The sequence below is a fragment of the Mirounga leonina genome, unplaced genomic scaffold (genome assembly GCF_011800145.1).
Source record: "Mirounga leonina isolate KUSES-001 unplaced genomic scaffold, KU_Mleo_1.0 Mir_166, whole genome shotgun sequence".
NCBI lineage: Eukaryota > Metazoa > Chordata > Mammalia > Carnivora > Phocidae > Mirounga > Mirounga leonina.
The window spans coordinates 28,730,316-28,751,994 of record NW_023270418.1 but is presented as its reverse complement, the minus strand read 5'-3'; the positions used below and the strand labels follow the sequence as shown (position 1 = coordinate 28,751,994).

At 54.7% G+C, this 21,679-nt stretch overlaps 1 protein-coding gene across 1 annotated transcript in view; it reads right to left on the bottom strand.

The window, feature by feature from the left end:
• Positions 1 to 20,347, bottom strand: part of FADS2 (fatty acid desaturase 2) — a 30,628-nt gene extending 10,281 nt beyond the window's left edge. Inside the window, exons 1-5 of the mRNA XM_035012986.1 lie at positions 20,141 to 20,347; positions 12,077 to 12,187; positions 10,198 to 10,395; positions 9,977 to 10,078; positions 5,335 to 5,460 (exon numbers count right to left, since the gene is read on the bottom strand). Of these exons, the coding sequence (XP_034868877.1) occupies positions 5,335 to 5,460; positions 9,977 to 10,078; positions 10,198 to 10,395; positions 12,077 to 12,187; positions 20,141 to 20,347 (744 nt within the window). The remainder of the gene's footprint in view (positions 1 to 5,334; positions 5,461 to 9,976; positions 10,079 to 10,197; positions 10,396 to 12,076; positions 12,188 to 20,140) is intronic.
• Between the last annotated feature and the right edge of the window lie 1,332 nt (positions 20,348 to 21,679).

Here is a 21,679-nt window from a genome sequence, read left to right as displayed (position 1 = left end):
GCATGCTTTCCCATTGATTTATGGTGACCTCTGGGGAGCGACAGGTCCCACGCGCTGACGCTCCCCCAGCTGCCCCTGGCCCGTGGGCACTCCTGGCCCCCACGTGGGCCCCTTCAATGCCACAGACTATCCTGCAGCAGCTGCCGGGTCCCCGGCCTCTCTGTCAGGCCCTGGGGGCTCCCAGGCTCAGGGAGGCAGGCCCTCAGGATTCAGACACAATTCAGCATTTGAGCAAATTGCTCCACACACACCCTCCTCTGCCCCGCCATGAGCTGTGGGTCCCCGCCTCATCCAGTGGGGGTCCGATGGGCACTTCCCGGGGCTGCTGAGGGACCGGCCGATGAGGTGGGCGTCCCAGTCCTTCGGGAACAGAACGGGGAGCTGCGGTCCCAGCAACACGCACAGCTGTGTGTGGTGACACAGCGAACGGTCACTGCACGTCTGTTCCCAGCTCGGTGACCTCAGGCGGGGCAACTAACTGCAAGGCCACCTGTCGGGCTATGGCTGGCCCACAGCACCCACTTTCCTCGGAAAACCAGAGAGCACACGCTCGCTCTGACGATGCATGGCTACCTTGCTGGCTTGGCTCTCGGCCAGCGTCTAGCCCCGTAAGTCATGGGCGCAGCGAGGGCTGGAAGAGGGCTTTAGAACGTACCGAGCTGGGGGGGGGTGGCTCCTGGCATCTCAATTCATCAGAAAGCTGGAGGGACCCAACAAGCCAGTTCCCTGGGGTCCAGCAGGTAGTGGCCCTGGGCAGGTTCCTGCGGGACCCAGAAGCCCCAGCTGGGAGCAAGACAGCCTGGGTTTGGGTGGTGGCACTGCCTTTTCCCGTTAGAACCTCAAGCAAGTTACTTCACGTCTCTCGGCCTTAGCCCTTCCATCCTGAAATGGGCGTGATGAGAGCCCCTGCCTCATGGTTAAGCAAAGGTGAAGTGACGTCCTGCATGCCGGGCCTGGCACGGTGCTGGATGCGCGGACTCGGTGAGAGTCTGCCCTCCTCCCCACACGTCCTCCCCTCCGGGAGAGTCCTCATCACACACAGGGAGAAAGCTCGGGTGGCTGTCATAGGTGAGGCTCGGGGAAGACAGAGGGTGCTTTCACTCGGGCAAGGCGGCTTGTTGTGGTCGAGAGATGAAAATGGTAGCAGACCAAGGGCTCCCTTTGACGCATTCCCAAGCTGTGGCTCACAGGGGATGCAAATCAGGGCGGAGGGAGGGGGGGCCCTGCCAACCCTGGTGGCCTGGTTTCCCGGAGGTCCCTGCCCCTTTGCCCAGGCTGGGCTGGCCCTCCTGTGCTCACCCTCTCCACAAACCCCGGACCAGGCTTGGATTGCAGGCTGAGTGCATGCCAGGGGCATGTGTGGGGGACTTTTCAGCTTTGGAACAAAATGTCTGAGGAATGACAAGGGCCTTCCTTGTCCCTTCAGGGTTGGGGGAAGGGAGCTGTCGCAAAGCCCAGTCCCCGCCTCTGGGAACCTGCAAACTCCCAGAGAGAAATGAGCTACATAGCCAGGCCGGGCATGCGTAGAATGGCAAGGCCCCGGTCCACGGGCCCTGACAGGAGGGCCCTGGTTGTTCCAAGGGAGGACTGGTCCCTTGGCTGGTTCACAAAGAAGCCTGGAGGGTTGGCTGCAGACAGGCAGTGGGGCAGGGAGAGCGTCCCAGATAGGTGGAAAGGCAGGATCTCCGGTGAGGAGGCGCAAATACTCCTGGCTTCCGAAAGCCCGCCTCAGTACCACAGGGATAATGGCCTCCCTGTCGCCCTCTGGGATGTGGCAGACAGATAAAGGGAGGGGCGAAGCCTGCCGCTGACTTCACCTCTATTTAATGCTGTTCTGGAAGCTCCAGAAGTAAGAGTGTGGAGCTATGAGAAAGAGTACCTTTCATTATTTTCAAGGATATAACTGTCTACCCAGGAAACTCAAAAAAGAACCAACTGAAAGACAACTAGGATCGCAGAGAGGCCTGAGCAGATGCCAGATGGACCTAAGTTACCCACCAAGTAGCAACAGCTTCCCGGAACATTGGAGAAACACCGATCCCAATAGCCAAAGTAGGAAAGATCCAGGATTGAACTGGAAAAGAAACACCCACGAGACATATAAAGAAAAGTATAAAACTTTTCTAAGAGGGAAAAAAAAGAGGCTTGAGGAACTGGAGAAACAGGCCTTACTGCAAGATGGAAAGACAGAGTGTGAAGATGGTGACTTGTGCTAAGAGGGCTGCCGGCCAGTGATGAAGGGCCAGGGGCGGATGGAGGGCCGCCCAAGTCTCGCAGACGACGCCCCCGTGAGGCTGACCACCCAGCCCGGGCGCGGGGCTCGGGGGGGGACACTTTCCCGCACAGATGGGGCCATGCATCCTGATGGGGGTGCTGGGGAACCTGGCTGACTCCAGACAAATGAGAAGGACGGACACCAGCCTACCCACAGCACATGTGGCCAAAGTTAAATAATTCAAACGCGAAGCCACAAAACACTGAAAATAGTACGAGTGGAGAACTTTCTTGGGGTGCTTGGCTGGCTCACTTGGTAGAGCAGGCGACTCTCGATCTCGGGGTTGGAGCCCCACGTTGGGTGTAGAGACTACTTAAAAATAAAATCTTAAAAAAAAAAAAGAACTTTCTAAGCATGAAAGAAATTAAAGGAATCTGCAGGAGGGGGGAAAAAAGTGAATACCTCTTTCTACATAAAACAAACAAAATCCTCCCAGAAGTCATAAATAAGACCAGAAGGCAGAGAACTTACGAGGAAAGGGATTTCGCCGCTGAGATCCCTCTCCTTAATTTCTGCCTAGCTCTTTGGAGCTGGTTTGTTTATCTGAGCCTGGAGATAAGAGGCCTGGCCTCCTTGCTCTGGAGGCCAGAGGCTGGCTCAACACCCCCAAGGCCTGGCCACATGGGGCCAGGTGGGTGGCCCTGGTGTGGTGTGTGGTATGTGGGGCTGGCAGGAGACAAGGCCATTGGACCCACTCCCAGGGTGGCAGCATGCTCTCGTGGACACCGGGGCACAGCTCGACCAGGAGCCCAGCGAATATCTGGCCTTTCCCCCTACACGTGTGTTAAGAGTTGAGGATTTCCACAGGGTGGTCTTTCAAATGCTACTAGCAATGGGGTAACCAGATCTCCAAAACCTCCCACCCGGCCCCAAAGCCGGCACTGAAGAGGTGTCTAGGGAGAGGAAGTGTTGGAAGAGGCTTCGCTGGCCAAGGCACAGAGCGGAGCTGGTGAGACTAGATTTCTGGTGTTAGGGACGCAGAGAACAACTGGCAGGACAGCCACCAGCTCTCCAATAGGAAGCCTCATGCAGAAAGGGAAGCCTTTGATTTCACTCAGCAGAAGGCCCCAAGTGAATCAGCTGCATTATCTGGACACCTCTAATCAAAGCTAGCAAACTGCTTCCTAGAAGAAAGAGGCAAGCAGCACGTACTTTGGAAGGGAATATAATCCCTGCCTGGCTTCCCAAGTACTGAATGTTGGCTAATTTCCTCTGCTATGGACCATGTTGCAGAAAATCCGTGTTTCTGCTCAGATATTCTCTTGGGTGGAACTGAGATGGGAAAGACAGGGTACAAACTAGAATTGGAGGGACACGCTCTCTCCTCTCCTTGTTCCAAGTCTCGGATGCCAACATTGTCAGGAATACACCACTGGTGGGAATCCGGGACCCTTCTCCTTCCTCAATGGGCCTCGCTTGAAAGATGCTTACTGAGCCCCTCCTCTGTGCCCGGCACTGGGATGCTTACGAGCTGTACAAAAGCAACAGGATCTTCTAAACTTGGGCTTACCTCATCACCGTACTTCCAAAAGGCAAAGCATAGGTAGATTTTTTTGTAAATTAAACCCTAACATAGAGGCTGTCCCATAGGGGCTCTACTTTCTAAAAAAAAAAAAGCGTTTAAATGAGGGCATTCTTTAAAGGCATTGGGGGTGATTTTATTAAAAAGAAATAGAGAAGTAGCAACAAGTTTCCTATCTTACAAAACAACATGGGTTACATGATGCTACAGAAATACAATGGAGCACCAGACAGACCCAGGCAAAGGCCAAATCACTTGGACTACCAGAAAGAGGTCTGTGTTTGGTAAGGCGGCAAGTTGCAGGACAGAATGTCTAAGTTTTAATTTTGGTTTTTAAAATGAGTATGTGCTGGGGTACCTGGGTGGCTCAGTCGGTTAAGTGTCTGCCTTCGGCCAGGTCGTGATCTCAGGGTCCTGGGATGGAGCCCCGCGTTGGGCTCCCTGCTCAGCCGGGGGTCTGCTTCTCCCTCTCACTCGGCCCCTCCCCCCTGCTCATTCTCCCTCTCTCTCTCAAATAAATAAATAAAATCTTTAAAAATAAATAAATAAATACAAAATGAATGTGCATATGAATATGCACATACAAGAAATCTGGAAGGAGGGTGCCTTGGGTGGCTCAGTTGGTTAAGCGACTGCCTTCGGCTCAGGTCATGATCCTGGAGTCCCGGGATCGAGTCCCACATCGGGCTCTCTGCTCAGCGGGGGGTCTGCTTCTCCCTCTGACCCTCTTCCCTCTCGTGCTCTGTCTCTCATTCTCTCTCTCAAATAAATAAATAAAATCTTTAAAAAAAAAAAAAGAAATCTGGAAGGATTTATGTACCATGTTTTCATCAGTGGCTATCCTCAGGGGTAAGATCTTTGGGGCAAAGGGGGATGATGGAGGTAATAGGAGATTCACTTTGTGATTTTGTGTATTTCTAGTAATATTTAACTGCTTGTCACAGGTAAATTCTATATTTCTACTAAAAATTGAACTAACAGAAAAATAAGGCAATGTGCTAGAGCAGAAGGAAATGACCTCACTCTCAGATCCAGGGCCTCATCCTAGACTAGCCACTAAATTATAGGATCCTGAACACATCCCCTCCCTCCCCGGAGCCTCCCTTTGTCACATCTGGTGAGGCAGGTTGGACCAGACTACGCTGAGGTCCCTCTCAGCATCGAGGACTGCGACTCTCCCAATAAAGTTTCCTTGAGCTGGTGTTTGGGGACCACGCTCGAGCCCCGGACCTGTGCCTGCCTGCTGAACTGGGACCAGAGTTCCCTGGCCCCCAGGAAGAAACAAGCCTGGAAATGTTCTTCCCCAACCCATGGGAGGGAGAGAGGCCTCTAACGCTGATAAGGAGCTGGTTCATTATTCATACATGAGGCCATTCCATCGAAATTCCAGCTTGAATAATTCAGGGCGTCCAGGAAGGGTTTCCAAGTAAACATCAGGGGCAGATGTGTTTGGACGGCTATCCAACCTCCAGGACTCCTTCTCTGGTTTCAGCTCAGGTCAAACACTTCCCACATCAACACTGACCCTTCATCATACCTCAACGGGCTGCGATTCGCCCAGGACGAGCACGTGCAGCATGTTCACATCGGGATCCTTGCCGAAGATGTTGGGCTTGGCGTGATGTTGGAAGTGGCGATGGTTCCACCAGTTGGCGGAGGCACCCTGGGGGGGGAAATGGGGTGAGCAGCACCGAGACTCAGAACCAACTTCGCCATCACACCCGGGGCCTCGGGCCCCCGAGCCTCCGAAAACAGCCCTGCCGGTACTGAGTCCAGAGTGCCGGCCAGCCCTGAGGCCAGGACTTGTGAATGGAGCCAAGCCAGGCCGTCCCTCCATGTTTCCCCATCCCCCAGAGCAACGGCAGCGAGGCCAGCTGTTGCCAGGGTGCATGGCGAGCACCTGGGCTGGTGTGGGGCAGCCTCTTGCCCTCTGCCAGCACCAGGTGTGAGCCCCCACACCCCTCAGCCTCCGCACGTCCCCCGAGTGCCGTGTTATACAAGGAGAAACACTTCTGTTTCAGGAACGGTAAGAGGGGGTCTCTACTACATGGCCCAGGATTCTACTCCTAGGTGTGTACCCAAGAGAAATGAAAACATGGCCACGCAAAATCGTACAGCAACATTCCCATTACTCAAAATGACCAACAGGTGGAAACTGTGTGGCCATACCACAGAAAGGTGGGAAGCACCTGCTATAACGTGGACGAAACTTGAAAACATCCTGCTGAGTGAACGAAGCCAGACACAAAGGACCACATACGTGATTCCATTTATAGGAAATGTCCAGACTAGAGAATCTAGAGATAGAAAGGTTAGTGGCTGCCCAGGGTTAGGGTTGGGGACGCGTGGGAGGGATGAGGGGCTTAGGAGGCGGCAGCTAAGAGGTGTGAGGTTTCTTTTGGGGATGATGAAGATGTTCCCAAGTCGATTGTGATGATGGTTGCATAAATCTGTGAATATTCTATAAGCAGTTGGCAAGAGACAGCCCAACAGCCCGATCAGTTGCTGCCCTGAGCGGTGAGGACTCAGTGAGGTCCCGCCCGGAAGGCCAAAGGAAGGCTTAATAAGCCATCGCTAACAGGAACAGGGAAGAGCTCCCAGGTTCTAACATGAAAATATAAAACCACAATTCTAGGAGACAGGAAGCATTGCCTAAGTATTTATTTCAAAGTCACAAAGCTCTGTCTCACCAACTCAAGCTCTCGACACAGTTTGGAGGCATGCCTCTCCCCACAGTTGCCCTGTGGCCCATAGAAGGAAATGGGACCCTTCCAACTCCTCACTCTTTACTGGTGAACTACTGCTGGATCAATCAACCCTTGGGCCCAGGGTCTGGCCATCCACAAGAAGGACTAACTGCTAAAACAAATATTTTACTTGGAAGATCCTTTTGGCACAAACAAGGTCTCTGGACACGGAGAGGCCTGCGCGGGCACAAGTTTGGCCTTTGCCTGTAAGCACGTGGGTCTCAAAACCCATCAAAGCGGGAAAAAAAATGTCAGTGAGTGAGGGCTCAGAGGACTGAGGACTCAGATGACACGTTCACCTTTCCAGCCGGAAGGAACCCCACTCCTGGGAAAGGTCACATGGAAAGTCCCCAGCACAAAGACATTGAGGAGCAAGTCATGTTAAGAGTGGGCAGATGTTTAGAATACACCGACCCAGGGATGTTTGTGGAATAAATGAAGGAAGGAAAGAGAGATGAGCTGTGAACACCCCGGCGACGAGTCAGCGAAGGGAGTTCTCTTCCATTTCCATTCTTCACTAGGCAGAGCCCTACTTAGTCTTCCCACCCAGAAGCCCTGCCTGCCCTGGGATGAGGAGCAGCCCTGCGGATGAAGCGGCGATCCAGAGGCAAGCCCTTGGCCTGGCAAGGGAGAGTAGGGCACCCCAACACACTGAGATGGGGCGGGGAAAGACAAGCAAAACTGGGGGAGGGGAGGGGGCCAGGCAGAGTGAGAGTGAGGGGTGCCTTCCTGACAGAGGGAAGAGGTTGGGCGAGGTCCCCTTGGTTGAGCTGAAAACCCAGGATCGCAGCCAAAAGTCCTGGGCTAAACCCTATCAGAGCCTGAGGGAAATCGAAAAATGTGTACTCCTGGCTTGAATGGTCACAAAGACATCAACAACAGTTTCCGAATCGACTTTTTAGTTTGTCTCATTTTCAAATGAGAGAATTGCCAAGTTGGAGGACTTTTCTCCACCAAGTGACAATCTTAATTCAAAAATTAAAAAAAAAAAATTTTTTTTAGGGCGGGAGGGGCAGGGGGAAAGGGAGAGAGAGACTCTCAAGCAGACTCCCCACCCAGCACGGAGCCCAACATGGGACTCAATCTCCTGATCCTGAGATCATGACCTGAGCTGAAACCAAGAGTCAGACGCTTAACCGACTAAGCCATCCAGGCGCCCCTTAAATAATTTTTAACTAACTTAAACCAAAGCAAAATAATAATAAGTTCTGTTTTGGTACAAATAATATACTTTCCCTTAATGTTGGGACCTTTAAAACGTCCAGCTTCCCAACTCTTAAATATTTCTCAACTACTTTAATGTTCTGAGGAAAAAGACCAACTAACCATTAAAAAAAGAATACATACAAACACGTATATAGGGTCACAGATTTTTTCCTTTTGCCTCAGGTTCCAATATGGCCCAGCACAGTCCTGATCTTTATTTAAAATGTTGCTATTTTGTTCACTGTAGATTTTCCTTGGCCTTAATGTTGTTTTTTAAAACCTATGTTAAAATGTTCTTCATCTTGATTACTGAGCCCTTTAGTGTCCCCTTAAATTTTGTGCCCGAGGCAAGTACCTCACTTGCCTCGCCCTAGTCCTGGCCCTGGTGGCCCGAGATGATGTAGTGGAAAAGTTGGCAGTCTCCTGGTCTCCGTCTCCAGATGCGGAGTCTGGAGGGTGCTGGCCTTGCCGTGTGCATTTTATCCTAAGTGCAATGCCGAACACTTAAAGGGTTTTTAACAGAGGTGTGATGACTCAGAACTCTTTGTACAAGACCATCCTCTGAAAGACCTGTCCGCCGGAATAGCCCGCAAGTCGGGATGGGGAGAGCCCACTCTGGAATCCCGCAGCTGCTCAGGCTGCTGGTAGGAAGCAGGTCCCAGCCCCTCGAGGCGCCTGGCACCCCGTTCTCTGCTCCACACCAACTTGTGGTATAGGATGCTCGAGGTGGCAGGGCACCTGGGGACCTCCCTGCAGCCAGCCCCCTTTTTTCTCAGCAAAGGGAAACCAAGAGAGCAGATGGATCTACAAGACTCGTCTGCAGCCATGTGACTATGGGGTGCCAGACTGGTTTCAGCCAAGCTGTGAGGCCCCAGGCTCTGGGGCACCCTGGGGTGAGCTGCATAACTGTGCCCCCCCGTCCTACACATGGCAAGAAGGACACAGCAAAGCAGAGAACTGGCCAGCCATGAGTGCAGCCCCCGTCTCTGACCTCTAACCTCCGGGCCCAAGTACCCCATCTTCCCCCTATCCCAGAGTTCTGATGTCATTAACCCACGTTCTCCATGGAGGCCAGTCCTCTGTCCTGGCCTCGTCCTCCGTCTGACACGAGAGCTGCGCTCCAAGGCCTTGCAAAAACTGAGGGACGGGAGGCAGGAAAGGTCCTCCCGGCTCCCACCCAGAATCTGGATACAGGACACAGCCCATCTTTGTTAAGTGGGTGGGGATAACGTGGGTTGGGAGTGAGATGTTACTTTCCAATACTGAGGAGGGTTTTATCCAGCAGACAAGAGTATGAAATGAAACAAAGCGCTCTACTATGCACACCCGCTCCCTTCAGCCCTGAATTTCTGGACAGAAACCAGGTTCTCAGGCCGCCTCAGGCTCAGGGCCAGGCAAGCTGCGAGGGAACTGGTTCCTAGTTCAGCGCTGGTTCACCCCCAACCAGATCCGGGGCCCGAAAGCCATGGGCTCTCCGCGGTCTGGGTCGCGGGGGGATATGCTTAACCCAGACAGGTAGCTCTTCCCAAGCCAGAGTGAGGCGGGGTGGGATTCTGTAGGACCCAGCCTTTCTTAGGAAGCAGCTGGGTGCTTCTGGGAAAGGGCTGAGTGGGGGATGATCCGTTTCAGAACGAGCCAGCAAGGACTTATTTCCAAAACCAAGGAGATAAGCCAATCGGACGAGTCCAAGGTCGCTGGCAAGTCCAGCCTGTCTTCTGACGAACTTGCCTCGCTGTAACGCTTTGCGGGGCGACCTCCTCAGTGGCAGGAGGGAGAGACAGGAACTATTTCCCCACGAGCCTTAAATACAACTCTGGTCCTCTGGCTCAGCTGATCACTGTGCTCTTTCATGTCCCTTATTGTCACTTCCGTGACAATATCTCTCTTTCAGACTAAGAGGGACATATTAGAAAAGTTTTTAGATAACTAGTAAGCAATATCATCAATATCATGAACTGAGTCAATGTACAAAGGCAGCGCGTGCCTGTCCTCATAACCAGCACGCTGCTTTTGCTGGTTGATTTGATACGGAGACAGGCCTGGGAAGGTCAGAGGAGGGGAGGATTCGAGAAACCCAGCAGGGAGGCCTGGCTCCCCGGCGCACCCGCGGTGTTACCCTGCGGCCACAGACACTGACCCGAGAGGAGACTTGGCCCCAGGCAAAGTAAGCCAGGGCCGAGCCAGCCGCTAATTGATGGGCAGATGCCCAGGGCTGCCAGTATTTACCTTTAAATGGCCAATGATGAACTTGTGGACAACGTGGTTCCACGCGGACTTCTTGAAGACAGACAGGTGGCCATAATCGTGTTGCAGCCATCCAGCTTGGGCCTGGGGAAAGAGATGCTTTCACAGAGCCAGCTTCCAAGCGTCCCCGGCCTCTGTGAGCTAAGGGGGTGGGGGGGTTAGGGTGGGGGCTTTAGGCGTCTGGTGAGGGCGCCCCACCTCACCTGAGAGGTAGCAAGGACAAAGGCCGTGATGATGGTTGGAATCCAGCCATTGCCAAAGTAAAAGATGATGAACCAAGCAATGCTCTCCATGACGATGATGTGGGCCAGGAGAAGGAGGAAGAACAGGTGGTTACTCTTGAACAGGTTCATGTCCTCGGCGGCCTTCCTCAGGGCCCGGAAGTCCTCGGTGATCTGGGGCTGTTGAGCAAGGGCACAGGGCAAGTGTCGGCCACCTAGCTGCACCGGAGGGGACCAACATCTTCTTGCCAGAAGCGGTGGCAAGAGGGGCCACTCCACAGGCCCGTGACCCGAGGGAGCCCGGCCACCGCGCATCATGCCCGCCACACCTGCCTGGGCCTCCATAGTCCTGAGGACTGCAAATTTGGCCCCAGCCAGGTAGGTGGCAGAGAAAGGATTCGACTCAAAAGCCGGTGTTTTTTCGTTCACAGTGGCATTACTCCCAAGGCACGAGGCAGAAACAACCCAACTGGCCATCAATGGATGCATGGCTAAAGAGAATGTGGTCTATCCGCACAATGGAATACTATTCAGCCTCGAAGAGGAAGGAGAGTCCGACTCCCGTTACTGCAGGGATGAACCTTGCACACCCCGTGCTCCGTGAAATTAAGCCAGACACCACAGGACAAATACTGTATGATCCCATGTACCCGAGCTACCCAGAGCAGGCAAATCACAGACAGGAAGTGGAGTAGTGTTTACCGGGGCTGCAGGGAGGGGGGATGTTTAATGGGGAGTTAATGTTTAATGGGGACAGTTATAATTTGGGGTGATGAATAAGTTCTGGAAGTGGATGGTGGTAAAGGTTGCATAACAATGTGAATGTGCTCCCAAGCCACTGAACTATGCATCTAAAACTGGCTAAAATGGTAAAATTTGTGCTCTGTATACCACACACACACACAGCTCGCACTTTTCCACTACCCACCCCTGCCCCCACTTGCTCTGGGCACTCTGTCGAGGGGGTTGTGGTGGGGGACACAAGACTGCCAGACGACATCCCTGCCCCTAGAGAGCTCAGGGAGGCGGGACCACTGGGTGGGCCTTGGGGATGTGGGGCTGGGGAGGCCAAGGTGGAGTCGGGGGCAGCTCTGGAGACATGAGCACGGCTGGGAGAAAGAAAGCAGCTGGGAGGCAGGGGTCAGGCAGGTGGGGGGAAGAGGGTGCTTTGAAAGGGTAGACAGGGTGCCATGTGGGTGGAGGAAGCCAGGTTTGGGAGCCCGGGTGATAAGTGGCAAAGGATCTTGAAGAGTGGTGAACACCCGTTTAAGTAGGAAAAGTGGGGAAACCAGGTAGGGGCCAAAGAAGGCAGGGTCAGGAAGGAGGAAGCCCACAGGACACCGAAGAGAGGAGAGAAGCTGCCTGCCTACAGGGGGGCTGGGGAGGGCGGAGGATGGAGCCATGGGTGAAGGAAACAGGATGGAAACCCAGGTCAGCTCTAGGGAGGGATGAAGACAATTTCCCCCTTCAGCCCTGGGGAGAAAGGGAGGGGCAGAGATGGGGAGAGCCAGGGGGAGGGGCACATGGAATGGGCTGGATTTCCCAGGGAAGGAGAAAGAGAAAACGGTGGGAGAACTGGACCAGAAGAGAAGACCCTGGGCCCAGCCTAACTCTATTGACACCACGGACATGAAGAGGCTGGGAAAGAATCACTCCAAGGTAAGGGGCCAGCCTAGGCCGGCAGCAAGAGGAAGAGGCTCACTGCAGAATCTCAAGAGTCCTGCCTAACCCCAGGCATTGGGCGGTGGCTCCCCTGGACTGGCATTAAGGTCCCTTGGCCCACACCTGGCACTCTGTCTTTAGGCGGGCACCCCTTCTCCCTGCAAACCCTCCCCTCCTTCCTTGGTCTGGGCACACTCACGTTCTTGCCACGGTCCTGGCTGGGCTCCTCTGGAGCCAGCTCTCCAATCAGCAGAGGCTTCATGAACTTGCGCACGAAATCAAGGTCACGGTGGAAGGCGAGGAAGGCATCCTAGGGAGCAGGGAAGCAGGTGGTAAGTGGGAGACCTCAACCCAGGGAGGGCAGGGCTCACCAGCAGCCGCTCTCCATGTCCCCACTTGGGACACCGATCGAGGCCTCCCGGGACCTGGCGCCAAATGCTCTCTCCTGCCTCATCTCGGCGGATCCCGGTGCCCGGCCAAACCGGCGCTACCCCTGGATCTCCACCCTCAGCTCACCAAGGGTGTGTGCAGACATTCAGGATGCCTCCGGGCGAGTCAGAAAAATGTACCCCTGCAGGGAGATGCACGGACTGGGCAGGGCAGGGCACCCAGGAAACCACACGACCTGCCACCCCATGCACATGGTTTACAACGAAAAGCACAGGGCTGGAGCCCACTACAGCACAGAAAATGTGCTTGGGAGATCATGTCAAGCCAAAACCAAATACAAAACTAGGTAAAAAACATGTCTGAAAAAAGCTTTTTCATAATTAGAAAAAGCATGAAAATAATTACGAAAAAGATAAAGCCCTAAACAGTAATGTGTTAAAATAGCGGCATTATGCCTTGCTTTATTTTATTACTTCTCAAACTTTCTCTGACACTGCTATATTACTGCTTTTAAAATTTTAAAAATAGGGGCGCCTGAGTGGCTCAGTCGGTTAAGCATCTGCCTTCAGTTCAGGTCATGATCCCAGGGTCCTGAGATCGAACCCCATGTCGGGGCTCCCTGCTGGGCAGGGAGTCTGCTTCTCCCTCTGCCCCTCCCCCCTGCTCATGCTTGCTCTCTCTCTCGAATAAATAAAATCTTTAAAAAATATTTATTTAAAATATTATATAATAATATTATTATTGTAGGGGGGCCTGGGTGGCTCAGTTGGTTGGGCATCGGCCTTTGGCTCAGGTCATGATCTCGGGGTTCTGGGATTGAGCCCCACATCGGGCTCCCTGCTCTGTGGGGCGTCTGCTTCTCCTTTTCCCTCTGCCTGCTGCTCCCCATGTTTGTACTCTCTCTCTGTCAAATAAATAAATAAATAATCTTAAAAAAATTATTATTGTAATTCCAATTACAAAGTTATAATGTGCTCGATTTGGGCAAATTTAGAGAATGTACAGAAGAATGAAGAGGAAAATAAATACCACCCAGAGAGCGACCACCGTTGCTAATATTTTAGCTTGTTTCTCTCCAGATTCTTTTCTTTTCTTTTTCTTTTTTTAAAAGGTTTTATTTATTTATTTGAGACAGAGAGAATGAGACAGAGAGCACATGAGAGGGGCGAGGGTCAGAGGGAGAAGCAGACTCCCTGCCGAGCAGGGAGCCCAATGCGGGACTCGATCCAGGGACTCGATCCAGGGACTTGATCCCGGGACTCCAAGATCATGACCTGAGCCGAAGGCAGTCGCTTAACCAACTGAGCCACCCAGGCGCCCTCTCCAGATTCTTTTCTATATGCGTTATGTAAATTATTACATAAATCGTCTCATAACCAACATGGCATTTCCATTAGGCATCATGGGCTACGATATGATGACTCAGTGGCAAACATTTTCCCAGCAGTAAGCCGAACTTTCACACATTGCAGGGCAGAGGACTAAGTCAAATGACACCACGAGAAACCATGAGAAACATCAACGTAGTTGGGGGTGGGAAGTGTGTGTGTGTGTGTTGGGAGGGGGTGTTTAGCTTTTAAAAAACTGAAAAAGATAAAACAAAAAAGATTATAAAAAAGGCAATGCTTGGGGCACCTGGGTGGCTCAGTTGGTTAAGCAACTGCCTTCGGCTCAGGCCATGATCCTGGAGTCCCGGGATCGAGTCCCACATCCGGGTCCTTGCTCAGCGGGGGGTCTGCTTCTCCCTCTGCCCTCTTCCCTCTCGTGCTCTCTGTCTCTCATTCTCTCTCTCTCAAATAAAAATAAATAAAAAAATCTTAAAAAAAAAAAAGGCAATGCTTGATTTGAAAGGCTCCTATTTGGAGGGGGAAAATAAATAAAGACCCAGCCGTTCCACAGGACATTTTTGGGGTTGAATGAGAAAATTTGAATATGGACCACATATCTGGTCATAGGAAGGACTTACTATTCATTTACTTAATCGCAAAGAAGGTTTTGTGATGATGTTAGACCATGTCCCCATTCTTAGGAGCAGGTGGTGAAGAACTGAGGGACGAGGTGGCTCATTTCTCAGCCAGCACCCGCTGCCCTCCCCCACCCCACCCCCCAGGTCCAGGTCATGCCCTCAAGCCCCCACCTGGGCTGGGGAACTTGGTGGAGCAGACAGACAGACAGACAGACTCCTGTCCTGACCCAGGCCATTCCTTGGCCATTTCCAGAGGGCTCTCGGGTGGCCTCTCACCCCCCCCCAAGTGACAGGGAGGGAGCCAGGAGCCTTGTTTACGCTCCTCCCCGAAGGCTGAGCGCCCTGTTGTATAGATGAAGACATCGGAGCACAAGAAGGGGACATCCTCTGCTCCAAGCACAGAGCCAGGATCAAACCCAGGTTCACCTGACTCAGGGACCGCTGCACCACATCCCTCCTGCCCGTCGAGGAAGCCAAGTGCCGTTAGATTGTCTGGCCGTCCCTGGTGGATCTGACGGCTTTCTGAGCAGACCAGATGAAGACCACCTGTGAACCCACCAAACTCATGCTAATGCCAGGGCCTTCGCACGGCACTTCCTCCTGCCTGGGACCCCTGCTCCCGTGGTGCCCCGTGGCCTGCTTTTCCCAACCAGCCCTCAGCCCCACACTCTCTCTTGGACATTGCCCTGTTTTGCCTTCTTCATAACAGTTACAAATTCACAAGCTGTATTACTTCCATATATGTCATTCTCCCCCCGCGAGACTATGGTGAGCTCCACAAGGGAAGGGCCACAGCCGTCTTGTTCACTGCAACCCCAAGGCTTATGACCACGCTTAAGAGGGGCTCACAAGTGAGTGTGAGGGCCCAGGATCCCACAGCTCTGCCACCTCGAACCCCAGGAAACTTTCCCACTCTGCAGTCATGTTCAGACCCTTCTCGCGCTGTTCTGTGCAACTGGCTCATGCTTCTAAGACACCAGAACTCTTCACCCTCTCCCGCCCCAGTCTGGTGGTTGCAGAGTCGCCACATGCTGAGACATGTAGGCTAGCCACTGAGCTACACTTAGGTGCATGTAAGCGCTAACCTTTACCAAACTCTAAGGCAGGTCCTATTTTATTTTATTTTATTTATTTATTTTTAAAGATTTTATTTATTTATTTGAGACAGAGAGAATGGGAGAGAGCACATGAGAGGGAGGAGGGTCAGAGGGAGAAGCAGACTCCCTGCCGAGCAGGGAGCCCGATGCGGGACTCGATCCCGGGACTCCAGGATCATGACCTGAGCCGAAGGCAGTCGCTTAACCAACTGAGCCACCCAGGCGCCCAAGCAGGTCCTATTTTAGAGACAAGAAAAGAGACTGAGGGAGGCGAAGCTGGAGCCTGCAGTCACATTGCAGGCGTGCCTACTTCTAGAGTTTTCCAAAGCTCATACACACGCCTCAATCAAAACACGCTTCCTCCCCGCTGAGAGTTGAGCACTTTTTGTGTCTTCCCCTTCAAAGTGTCACGGAGGGACCTCACACTCCTACAGAAGGTTCCCAGTAACTGTTGGGTTATAGAAGGGTCTGGCTGGTGCTAGGGACGTCACCGGGCAAGGCAAGAAGGGGCCACTCCAAACGTTGACTTTGGGAACAAGAATTGGAACCAGAATCTGTCCTCACTTGTCAGGAAGAGAAGCCAACGGCTTTCCAGGAGGGCCTGAGACAAGGGTGAAGAGAAAAGAGCAGCAACAGCTTGAGAGCAGACCAGACCTGTCCTCAGGCGGGCAGGTGTGTGGGCTGCAGGGTGGGGAGGGCAGGCTGCGGGAGGAAGGGCCAGAGATTCCAAAATGGAAGACACCGTATGCCGCGCACTTCTGCGTCCGCCACCCCCCAGCGCCAACGCCAGCCAACTTCTGCATGAAGACACCTTCCCTGGCCCAACTCCACTCAGGGTAGAGCTGGTGGCTCCTACCACACCGAGGGTTGGGGGCCATGATCTGTTTCCGGCTGTGCCCACCTTCTCTGCAGAGCAGAGCTAGTCTCCAGGCCAGCCTCATACACCTGGGCACTGAGCCTGGACCCAGGAAACACGGGAGGAGCAAACTCAGGGCATTCCATGTCGCAGGTAGCAGCCCTGGGGACCGGGACTCCGCAGGACAAGGGGTTAAAGAGGGAGAAGCTGAGGAAGTACCCTGGGTTCTCAGCTAGAGACAGAGTCACTGACGCCCTTCCCACGGTGGAGCCCCTGGACCGTGGCGCATCCCAGGGAAAGGAAGAGGCTGTTGCCCGAGCTCTGTGACCAGAGCACCCTCAGTGAGAGCATCTCAGCTGATGTCTGGCACACGCAAGGCCCCGGGGTGGGAAGGGCACATCTACACAGAAGGTAGGCGCAAGTGACAGCAGAGGAAACCCACGGGGCCTGAGAGGATTCTCACAAAGGGTAAGCAATGGGAGGATGCTTCGCTGGGTGCTTGCCTGAGGCTGCGGTCGGCGGGGGCCAGCCTGCCCTGCCCAGATTCAGCTCAGGAGGTACAGCTGCCTTCTGGGCAAAAACAGAGGAGCGATTTCATGCGCTGTCAACACACCTTTGCCTCTGGTGAAAATGGGGACACTCAACATTTCTTCACACTCTGTTGGTGGTCTACTTAACTGCCTACTCTGGGTGCTGGGGACATGCACATACATGCACAGGAGGCTAAGGGACACCCAGTAAGGATCCCTCACACCTGTAGGGCGTCCTGAGGGTGAAAGAGTGAAGTTATGCCCAGCCCATTGGAAGGCAACAACCTCCCATTTCACAGACGTGTGAAAGCAAAGTTCACAGGAAATGCCTCGCTTAGGAATTCCTAAAGCAGGGATGCAAGCCTAGGTCCTCTGACTCCGAATACCACCACCCTCCTGCCCTGTCTAAAGGAGGTCAGAGATCGTGCCATTTTCAATCCGTTGCCTTTTCATAAGAACAACATAGGAGCAGGTTCACCAATGGAAAGAACCCTGACCACTTCTTGCCTTCCCTGGGTTCTAAGAGGCGACTGATGCAGATGGGGCAGGAAAAGCTGGAGACAAGGCAGGAGGTGGGGAGCTGGTGCCTAGAAGGAGAGGGTCCAGCGTCAAGTCCCAGCTTGAGAGGAAGGGAGAGAAACAAACCCACCAGATGTGGTCATTGTCTGAATTGTTCATCTTAATGCCCGGGGCCCAGCTCAGAGCCGAGGAGACACCGAATAAATGTGTGATGAATTGCAGCTGAAGATTAAAAGCCCCAAGTGGGGAAAGTTCTGCAGTGGTGGGTGGTGGGCCTCTGCCTTGAAGAGCAGACATCCTTGGGACTCGGGGGGTTCCTTTTCCCACAGCAAGGTGGAGAGCAAAGGAGTGCCAGAGGGCAGGGGAGGTGGAATAGGAAGGGAGAGACGGAGAGAGGTGGGCCTGGAGGACTCCGTAATGACAGATCTTGAGCTTAGGGGCTGAGTGCTACCACTGGAGCAAGGTTTTCAAACTTGAGCAAGGTTTTCAAACCTAAGAGCAATGAGAGATACCTACAGGTCTGATCCGAGGGCCAGCTGCACTAACATGCATGAATGTGCTCTGTGAGTTGCAAAGATTAAGCACCTGTATTCTTACAGGCAAGGCCAAATTCTTCCTTCTGCAGAAGCACCAAATGACAACTGCCCTTGGCTAGGTCACCCTTTGGGGAAGAGGTGATCTTGACTTCTGAGGCCCTTTCTTCAGAAACAGGAAAATCCCTTATAGAGGCCCTGAATTGTCCCAAGAATGGCTTCTTGGACTTTCGGCCTCTTCGGAGGATGTTACTGCACCACGATCGGCTCAAAACAGTGCGCTGAGTGCTCCAGGGGATCCGAAATGTTATCTGCTGACCCGTCCCTCCCCAACTTGCATGGCCCTAATACTCTGTCTGTCGCAAGCTCTAAGGAAGAAGTCTGTGCTCTGAGGGGCAAAGCCACCGCTCAACAGCCCAAGACCAAGGGTCTCTTGATTCCTAGCCTATTCCTACCTCCCAGAATCCTCTTCCTATACACCCCGTGCTGCCCTTTCCCCACCCTGGTCGCAGGCAACGAAGAGAGGAGAACCCAGGTGCCCACTCCACGTTACACCACTATATCCCCACTTAGAACATGCCAGGCCCTAAAAGCCTCATCTTAGAAGGCGGTATGCTTCGAGGATAAGGATTTCGCAATGCGTTAACACAACACATAAAACTGGAGTAGATTTCAACATTTTTTTAACCTAATTCCTTGTTGCTTACTTTACATAATCCTCATCTTCTCTCACTTGCCTGACCAGTGACAAGAAGCAAGGTTTCTAGTGCTTACTCACAGCTTACGAAGCGCTTCGCCGCACAGTATATATTTTTCCACATAAGAGAATATAGTTAATGGTGGGACGACCTCGACCAGGAGGCAGGTCTTTTATTTGAGAATCGCCCTTACCCAGCTCCCGCACACAGGGGCGGGAAGGGCCACGTGACATAACACAGATGGTCTGAAAACCTTATGCCCACTAAGTTATGATTAGCGGCACGGCCCCCAGGGCTGAAGCAGTGTTGACAAGCAGGTAAAACCGGACGGGCCCAAAAGCTGTAGGCACCATCTCTTGTTGACCATCTTCTTGAGCTCACATGTATGCCCGGACCCTGCTCCCCAAAGCCATAAGCCATTCACAGCCTAGATTATAACTGCCTGGGTAGGCCTATCCCAAGGAGACTTGGAAAAGGTAGGGAGATCAAAAGTTCCACGGACTGACAGGGGCCCAGACAGCTAGGACAGCAAAAGCCCCCAACTGGTCAGCATGCTAGGCGTCCAGGTGCCACGATCTAGCTATCTCTCCCGATCTAGCTATCTCTCCTGTGGCCTCTCCCCTATTCACCCTTCCCAAGTAGCCTCTGACTCGCTGCCGCCGAGAGGCCCCTTTCTTCCCTCCTTGACTCTCTTGGGTTCCCTCTCTGCCACTGGAGTTCCTCTGGGCTCCAGCAGCATTCTAAAGAAATGCAAGGATTGCAGACTCGGGGATCAGGAGGTGCCAAAGGGACAGCCACACCTCTGGTGTGGGTAAGATGGGCCGCTCTGGCTCTGGGCCCAATAGCTTGGGCTCCCAATACCTTTGGGAGTGCAGATGAGGGAAGGGCATTCCTGGCAGGATTTAGAGACAGAGGACCATTGAGTAGTTGAGAAGTCTGAGAGTAACCCTGGCCCAGCTGGACCTGTTGCCAAACCAGCGTAGGGCTGCTAAATCCACACTGCTCCCAGCCCCTCTCGACCTGGGCTCGGCCAACTCTCCTTCCAATTCCCGACCCCGGTGCCCAAGAACCGACCCTTTAGGGGGTGGGTCCTGGTAGTCCTTGCAAGCCTGAGAACAGGAGCTCCCGGGGCAGTCTCTCCGTGGCAGCCATTGCGGACCTTCTCAGAGCAGGAGCAAGCCCGGCGGGGACAGGCCTTTTCCTTCCTCACCCCCTACTCTGGCTGGAGAGTGAGGGACGTGCGCTGAATCCCACACCTGGCTCCTCTCCCGCTCCGATCCTCGGCGCCCAGAAGCGGCCATCTTCCGAGCTGGGGATGCCAAACTCCTAGGGCCCGAGGGCCCCCTTTGGGGAGTACCTGGCTCCTTGTGAACCCGGCGGAAGGACGGGGGAGGCGTGTGTCCTTAGCGCGCTCGGTAGACCCGGTTCCCCACCGCTTGGATCTCCACCGCGCCGCTGCCTCCCGGGTTCCAAAATCCGACCCCCATAGCCAGGTGGCCCCGCTGTCCTAAAGGATGAGGATTTGGGGCGGAGAACGAGCGCAGTAGGCACACTTTCCTTGCCTCCTGGACGCTGCATTCAGCGCTGAAGGTCTGGTTTGGAGCCCCGGGATCCCTGGCTCCTGACTCCCGCCTGCAGAAGAGAAAGGCGGCAGGAGAGCCCCCACACCCTTACCGTAGCATCCTCCCCCGCGTAGTGCCCGATGACCCGCTGGCCCCCTGGGTGCCGGCTGGACCATTTGGTGATGTTGTAGACCTTGCGGTCGATGACGAGCCACTTGTCCGTGAGCAGGTTGTGCTTCTGAATCTCCTCCCAGCTGAAGGTGGCCATGGGCGCCTCGCGCTCGGTGGCCTCCTCGCCCTGGTTCCCCCCTTTCCCCATGCTGCCTGCTGACCGGGATGCCCCGTGCACTGTGGCCTCCACGCCCGCAGCTCGAGTGTGCGGCCCGGGCCCTCCTCCCTTTCGGCTTTTGTCTTCTCCTACTCCTCCTCCCGCCGCGCCCTTCCCCCAGCCTCCTTGCCCGCGCTCGGGAGTCACCCCTGCCTTCCCTCTGACTATCCCCGGCTACCCAGTGCCCCCAAGCGGTGTCTTTGCTCCGCCCCGCCCTCCGCCCGCCAGCCCGCAGTGGACTTCTGCCTCCAGGAGAAACTCCGGGGTCGTTCAGGACCCGGACGCCTCTTGCGCCCGCCCCTCCGGCTCCCCCCGCCCGCGGCTCCGCATCCTCCCGCGTTCCCCGCCGCCCTGGTTTCCACAGTGATCAGCAGAGCGCCTGCACCAATCCGGGCGCGTCGCCCCGCCTGCCATTGGCCCAGGAGGATCTTTCGAAGGCCAGCGGGCTGGAGCGGTGGTCCCCGGCTCCCCCGCCCGCGCGCCGGCCGCTACGTGTCCGACCGCCCCCGCCCCCCGGCCCCCCGCCCCTGGCGCTCCAGCCCCGGGCGCCGGAGGAGATCCCAGAGGAGCCGGGCGGGCGGGGGCGGCGGGCGGGGGCGGTTGCTGGGCGCGTCCGCGCTCGGCCCGCGCTCCCGGGCTCTGCACCTGACGCGGGCGCCCTCCCGGCCTGGCCCGGCCGGGGCTGGGTGACGCCCTTCCCGGCCCGCTGGGCTCGGGAGTCCATTATCTCCGCCCTGCCCGCGCTCTCCACGTTAGCGCCGTCCCGCAGCCTCCCTGGAGGAACGAGCCGGCCCCGGACTCGTGCAGGGCTCTGAACCCTGTAATCAGACGCTCTCAGGAAAGAACTGGGGCACCTCTGCTCTGCTTCTTTGTGCGAGGCGCCATGGGGGTGGGGGGAGCGGGGGGGGGGCGCGGCGACCAACCGGACACGGTCCTTGCCCTGTGCTCGGGAAGCGCACAGGCGAGTTGGGCGACGGGACAGGGAGCACACACGAGGCACTGGACAGTAGTGCCCGACTGACTCCAGGAAATAAAGATGGAGACATCAAAAGGATAGGTGGAGAGGCAGGCCCCCAGACTCCAGCTGCACGGAGCTTGCTTGGGATCGGTGGCCCGAGCCCTGGATCGTGAAGGTGGGCTGAGGATAAGTGGGACGGAAGGATGAACAGAGGGAGGTGGGGGGTGAGGACAGCCTTGGGAATCAGGAGCTCATAAGCGGCCCTCATGTTTCGGTGGGGTGATTTCTCGGTCCCTGAGTGCTGGCACACTCCCCTCATTAGCTTCTCACCCCAACCCTATGAGGTGAACGTGTAGCAGGACTAA